Source organism: Akebia trifoliata, chromosome 1 (assembly GCF_017979445.1).
Source record: "Akebia trifoliata isolate Shusen 1 chromosome 1, ASM1797944v1, whole genome shotgun sequence".
Lineage (NCBI taxonomy): Eukaryota > Viridiplantae > Streptophyta > Magnoliopsida > Ranunculales > Lardizabalaceae > Akebia > Akebia trifoliata.
The window spans coordinates 23,415,189-23,422,258 of NC_141375.1; the positions used below are offsets into that span (position 1 = coordinate 23,415,189).

The following is a 7,070-nucleotide window of genomic DNA, read 5'->3' on the forward strand; positions in this document are numbered from 1 at the left end:
TAACGGAAAAGCAAAAGTCAAGAGTTGAATTAATATTTGTGAAAATTACTATAAAATTTTGAAATATGACGTCATAACCTCGTGAGTCCCCGTCTGTCATCACGCGCGCCTAAATATTGACATTTAATCCGCGATAAGCGGAAATCATTTACGAGGAATCAATCCAACGGTGTATATTCCATCTGACTTAGACTTTGTTTTGTCAGAGCGACACATCTTAACTATAGTTAACTAACCACAGTTAAAAATTAACCCAATCTTCGAGTTAATCTCTCTCTCTCTCAGTCCTTCCTCCATTCCTCCTTCTCTCTTTCTCTCTGTTTCGCGATCTTCCTTCGTTGCAGAGCCTGAAATCTATTCGAAAAAAGTTTCGAACTTTCGGTTGATTTGAGTTTATTTTCGGATTCTCCGGTTGAAGATCTTCTAAGAAACCCTAGGTTTGTCTACGTTACTCGTTCTGTCACTGGTTCTAATTAGTTTCTTTTGATTTCTAGGGTTTACTATAATTCTAGATGAAGTTTTCTCTTGTATTTTGTTTGTTTTTCTTTTAATTTCATGGTAAATTGTTGCATCCATGACCTATGTAATCTTTGTTTTGAGATTTAAGATCCTTCATTTTGATGTCATTTCTTACTGATTTTGTTACTTATCTTTTGTTTTTCTACGTGGTTTCTTCAACTACAATTTCGAATTTCATCTGTTTTACATTTTCGCGTGGTTTCTTTGTAGCTTGCCTAGATTTTTTATTTATTTATTTTTAATTCTATAAATTTCACAATTTTTGCTTTATATGATTATATCTCACGGTTTTTTATTATTATTATTATTTAATAGTGAGGTACACTAATTTTTCCATTCTTTTGGTGTGGATTTGTTTAAGTGTTTGCTGATAATCTTTGATTATATCCTTCACTTACCTTTTAGGTTTTCATTTAGTGAATATTATCTGATTGGATTTCTGCTGGTTCTTTAATTTTTGTATTTGTAGAGCTCATTTTGTTACCACCTTTAATTGGTACAAATCTTGAGTTAAAAGGAATCGATCAGAATGTCTTGGACTTCGTCATTCGTTAACTACAACAGGAATTGTGTTCGCTTGGTGGTGTTCTTCCGAGTGATTCTGTAGATTTGTGTTCTTCTGGTAAGATTTTCCTCCGAATCTTTCTTTGTTTGAACCTTATTTTACATTAATATGTATGGAAAATCATGATTGTGCATCTCTTTTAATGATATTTGGATTAATATCGATTTAGACAATGTATGTATGAGATATTGTAATTTGGTTCTTGGCTGCTCTCTGTGTGCTAGCCTTTTCTTTCTTTATTTTTCTTCTTTCCTCTGTATTTGTGGATCTCCTCAACTTCCTTTCTTTTGATGGATTAATAGAATTTTATCTATTGAAGAAATTAGGTATTAAAGGTTCAATTGGGTACTTTTGCAGGTGAATTATAGTTCGTTGTGAAGGGATCTTTTTTATTTGTAATTTCGTTCTTTGCTGCTTTCTGTGTGCTAGCCTTTTTTTCTTCTTTCCTCTGTATTTGTGGATCTTCTCAACTTTCTTTCTTTTGATGTAGTGATAGAATTTTATCTATTGAAGAAATTAGGTATTAAAGGTTCGATTGGGTACTTTTGCAGGTGAATTATATTTGGTTGTGAAGGATCTTTTTTATTTGTTATCTTATTTATTATACTGATTTTGGAGGAGTGAGAATGTTCATTACGATTAATCTAAAGAGATATCGAGCAGTGAAGGAAGGTGGGAATATTACCATGAACGTAAGGATCGTTGCATATTACCAATTGATGCAAATTTGTCAGGTGAATTTTTTTCCCTTAATTGATTCAGTAGCTTATTATTACTTTCCTACTTTTCTCATATTATGTGAACGTTTTGTTGATTTTATTTGTATATGTATATATATATCCTCTTTATCTTGTGGTTTTTATTAAGTTCTGTGTGAAACTGCAATATGAATCAAATTTTAACATCTGTACAAAGGGTCAGGTTCAAACCCTAAAAGATAACTTAATGGATTTTGAGTAATGTTAAAGAAAGTATTTGGATATAATAAGTGAACTACATTAGTTTAGAAAGTTTTGGATAGTCAAACGTTGCACTTCTATATCAGTTTACCAAAGTCAAAAGCAACCTATGGTGTACACTTGTTCGTGCATACAAGGAAGAAGAAGATCTCATGTTCGTAGTTGTACTTAAGTGAATGTTATCACTGATAAAATGATTAAGAATGGTGATTGCCCTTATTGTATTTCCCCTTCGAAAATTAATTTTGGCAGTTCAAATGATACTATGTCCTCTTTGTAAAGAAGAGAGTAGGTTAGAGAGTAGAGGATAGGGATGTAATTTTTTTTGGATATGTAATGAGGACTTATACATGTGTTCGATATCCTACATTCCTACAAGGGCATAGAAACCTAGTACGGATTTGGTTATTATGCAGCAGGGGTCAAGTCAGTTTAATTTGGGAAAGATCCATAAAACATTTGAAAAAAATTAGGGGATTATAAAAATGATGATTTTAAGCAACAAAATAGGTTCATTACGGAGTTAGGTTTAAAGAGATGGAGAGAAGTGGAGGTTAGGGTTGATTCAATCAATCAGAAGAAAAAAAAATCATTTTTTTCTGATTAATGATTTGTTGATTATTTTGGTGAATTAATCGGGGCAACCCATTAATTGCTGATTTTTTTCCTAATTTTCAAAAAAAATGGTGAATTTTTTGACAGTGGATACCAATGTGAGGGGTTTGACATGGGAGCTTTGAGAAGCTTAAAGCTATGATACAGCCACATGAATTATAATATAATATTTAAATTATATTTAAATCAGAATCTTTTTTCCTTAATGAAATAGGGATATACACACATAAGTGAAAGAAAACATTCGTATGCACCACTACTTAATAAAAGTAGCCTTCTAATATCAAACTTAATAAATTTTTACATGGAGGATGGAGTACAACAATCCTCTTTCAAAAGTTCTTTATTTTATAGAAAATGATTAAAAGAAAAGGTGACACTACCTTATGTGTTTGGATGTGTGTCGCCGTGTGACCGACATGGCAAAAACCCTAAGACTCCATGTTATTATTGCTTATCTCTTTCTTTGCTTTCTCTGGGAAAAGAGGAACATGAATGCAATATGTAGTTGTTAAGAAAGCTAAAAACTTTAGATGGTGCCACTTGATCCATATTCAGCCGTTGATGGTTTTGTGTCCCAACCAGGAGAAACGAAGCTTAGAAGTGGACTGGGGAAAGATTTTATCATGCTTGATTATGTAACGAACCTATGAGTTGTATTTGTGCCTACAGAAGCATTTATGAATGTTTGTTTTTATCCTTCCACAATTACAAAAGGTAGGTTCATAATCTATAATAAAATGTCAACATATATCAAGCAATTGAGGAAGGAAAGCAGAGATGTGATCTAGCGGTGTTGCACCTGAATTTGGTGGTAATTAGAGATCCAACACATGCTAGAAGACTCCATGTGACACAGAATAGAAACATTATCTAAGTAATTACACAATTTGTACAAGCCTATAAAGGAAATTATTGGAAACCTCCTTTTACTATTTTCTTCTGTATTTAATTGGGGGGGGGGGGGGGGAGTTGGTAGTCAACATGTCATATGATACAGAGTCCTATATATGGATGAAGTAATTTTTTATTTTTATGTGAATTTGCAAAATTGTTAGATGATGTGGGGGGGGGGGGAGGGAGGGAGAACCCATCTAAGATTTTATTTTGGGTTGGTAGTGTACATGTCATGTGATACAGAGTCCTATATATGGATGAAGTAATTTTTTATTTTTATGTTGATTCGCAAAATTGTTAGATGATGTGTAGATTTTCAGAGTTTTTCTCCAAAAAGTTGCTATTTTTTAATATTATATTTAAATCTCCTCCATCATTATCATTTTGCTACCATTTATATGTTCCTTTTCTTACATGGCAGGCTGAGTACTTCCGCCAGCTGCTTAAGCCTGTTACGTAGTATAAAAACAACAAAGCTCCAAAACCCAGAAATTGATTGTTCTTGCTTTGTTATTAGTGTGAAGTAACAGAAAAAAAATGGTGTATGTTAGCTGTTAATTTAGGGTAGACAGCTTTCCCGTTCTAATGGAAGTAACACAACTCTCTACAATTCAGTCTCCTCGATACCTTTGATAACCTAATTGGATTGAAATCCAAGTGATTGCAAAAACTTCACACCTATCCCCATCCATCTGTTGTGTATTGAATCATTTAGTAAGACAACTCATGCAGAGTGACCAACATTTTTTCCCGAGAAAGGCAGTAGTGTCTCCTCAGTCTTACCAAGTGGGTGATGGTTACATATATGGTAATCCTGTTGCACCTGCCTTAGGTATGACTCTACCACAAGGTGTGAATCAATCAACCACCTTTCATGGGGTTGAACTCCAACCCTCCAAAGTCTTTCCGAAGAACTTCATAATATTTGATCAGACTGATAATAGAAGCCGGGTCATGTTCCACCCTTCACTGACCCCCAACTTCAATTTCCCAAGCTCGGATAGCCACACAACATTTGTTCAGGATAATTGCATGAGGAAAGACGTTGAAAATGGAGAATCTTCCTCTTTTTTCAAAGAGAACACAGATGACATTGATGCTTTGTTAAGCTCCGAAGAAGAGAGTGAAGAGGAAGTAGATGACGACGAAGTCAGCACTGCTCGAACTCTCGGCAGCTGTGGAAACAGTTCCCCTGATTCATGCTCAACTTATGGCCCCAAACCTAGCAAGCCGAGGTTTTCTTCTATTGAGAAGTCATACTCTGTTGGCAGCAGCAGTAGGAACAGTTGCAATAGTGAAGGGAAGCGACAGAAGATGAAGAAGATGATGAAGGCACTACGGGGAATTGTACCCGGTGCTGAACAGATGAATAGTGCTGCTGTTCTTGATGAGGCTGTTAGGTATCTCAAGACTTTGAAGATGGAAGCAAAGAAGCTCGGGATAGGGAATTTCAATAACTGAGTAGTAAGAATCATCCATCCCGCGGTAGCAAAGACTGAACTCTTTTTTATCTATTTCGCTGTGATGCTAGTAGTTTTTAATTTGGTTAACTCTTTTCCTCTCTATAGTTTTACTGTGTGCAGGTGGTAGTGGGCTGTGTTCGGTTGGTTCACTATTATGGATGGATGGGAGGGTGAAGTGGGGGAGGAGTTGAAATGTAATGTGTGTGCTTTCTTTCTATATTTTCTGGTTATTATGTTAAAATTCTGTTATCTGACTTCTTTATTACGACTTTTAATGTTATAGGTTCCTCAATCAATGTATATTTATTGAGGTCACTGATTCATCTCTCGCCTTCATTGTATCTGCTTTTGGAGTAATAATCAAGTCATCTACTTAGTACCTTTCTTTTGTTTAATTTTCAACTCAAATGGGATTTTGGGAGAATTTCTACTTTATATTTTTGGGCAAAATCAGCTCATATTTGTACTGGAAATCTTCCACCATGCATGATTTCATCAAATAGGGACCAACTTTCCTTTAATTCTATAGGTTTTGATCAGACAGCCTATAAAATGAATACCTTTGTGTTCTCCTAGGGAAAATTAGTTCGCACACCCTGTGGGATGATGCACCCTGAGTTTTTGTATGGTATCTTGACAACCCAATTAGGTAAAATCTTTCTTAGTGCCCCCTTACCCCGGACAAATCATTGACATCAAGTTTCAAATAGTTGAGATCAACCAGTTAAATCTTTCAACTTTGACATTTTGAATTGTTGGTCTCAATGGATTCATATTGAAAAGGTTAATGATCTTGATAATTTGCATGTTGATCTCAACAATTCATGTTCTAATGTTGAGATAGATTATTTATAATCATAGTTCTCGTCAATTAGAACCATTGTCTATCACAGTGATTTGAATTGTGGATCTTAAACAATTTGTGACAATTTTAATCATCAGGGGGCATTAACAAAGGAAAAGTTTACTTCTAAATGGACCGTTAAGTTAATCCTGAAAAAATCCCTCTAACCAACCTCTGTCGGATCATTTGAAACATGTGTGAATGTTTATTATGTGACAAGGGTTCTCATGATAATTTTCTGGGGGAGTAATATATAGAATAAAAATGTATGTGGGTCCGCCCTAGTACTGATTGTTTTACGTGATATATAAATATCTCCCACTAAAGTCTAAAACCTTTGACCAATCATTATTTTATGCACGCACGCACGCATACTTGGAATAACATTTTGGGTTGGCCATTCATTGAACCAAACATATGGTTTTCATTATCAACCCTAAGATAATAATGTATATTTTGTCAACAGAATAATGCTAGAGTGACCTCAAGATTGCACCTCCTGACGTAAATTTGTCCACAAATGAATTGACACTTTTCATCATCGAGATACAAGTCAAAAAAGCATATATGTTTCCTACACACTTTCTCGTCATGATGTGTACTATATGAGGTACAATCTTTGTGGTCACTACTTTTTGTCAAATTCGAAGGTTTAGTTAACTATGTTTCAATGGACTGAAAGTTGGAGAAGATAGGAATCAAACTCCCTTGACACATATTTGGACTGAGAGTTGGTGAAGATAGGAATCAAACTCCCTTGACACATTGTTCGCATCAATCGCTCGATTTTAAATCAGACCATGAAAACTCAAAAAGGGTTGTTACATAAAAGCTTAAAGTCATTAAGATCAGCATATATTAACAATTTAGCCAATTAAAACTCTTAACTGTCCTACAAATCCAATTTGTTACCATAATTTCCTGTCAAAAGTTTGATTATGTTGCTCACAGACCCTTAAGATTTTCTGTCCTTCATCATCAAGCAGCTTTCTCTTATATGCCTCATCAAATGATATACCACCTGCAAAATTTAAAGACTTTTTGAAGATTTGTTTTTCCTATGTACCACCTTTCCAGGCTCAATAACCATTCGATCCAACAGTTTGGTCAACTAGTTGGATAGTTATTTTGGTTTAGACTGGGCAACATCTAGAAACTTGATAGTACAAGCAGAGAACGAAACAAAGTCATTGCCCTACTTCGGATTG

General features: G+C 34.7%; 1 protein-coding gene across 6 annotated transcripts; it reads left to right on the top strand.

Moving 5' to 3' along the window:
- Window positions 1-277: 277 nt before the first annotated feature.
- LOC147411061 (transcription factor bHLH144-like) lies at window positions 278-5,453 on the top strand. 6 transcript variants are annotated; one of them, XR_015178905.1, is made up of 6 exons: window positions 278-437; window positions 989-1,141; window positions 1,636-1,818; window positions 3,977-5,040; window positions 5,124-5,212; window positions 5,302-5,453. XR_015178905.1 is itself a non-coding variant. In XM_086444162.1 (5 exons), exon 4 carries the CDS (start codon window positions 4,282-4,284, stop codon window positions 5,014-5,016), a length of 735 nt encoding a protein of 244 aa, XP_086300288.1. In that variant the 5' UTR covers window positions 278-437; window positions 989-1,141; window positions 1,636-1,818; window positions 3,977-4,281; the 3' UTR covers window positions 5,017-5,040; window positions 5,124-5,453. The 6 variants fall into 6 exon arrangements, 3 of the variants coding, with proteins under 3 accessions (XP_086300288.1, XP_086300296.1, XP_086300278.1); XR_015178906.1 differs by having other exon boundaries at window positions 3,977-5,019; XR_015178903.1 differs by having other exon boundaries at window positions 3,977-5,212.
- Window positions 5,454-7,070: the final 1,617 nt, after the last annotated feature.

Coding starts and splice junctions, on each gene's coding strand:
- LOC147411061 (XM_086444152.1), top strand. CDS start 4,282: ATGCAGAGTGACCAACATTTTTTCCCGAGAAAGGCAGTAGTGTCTCCT.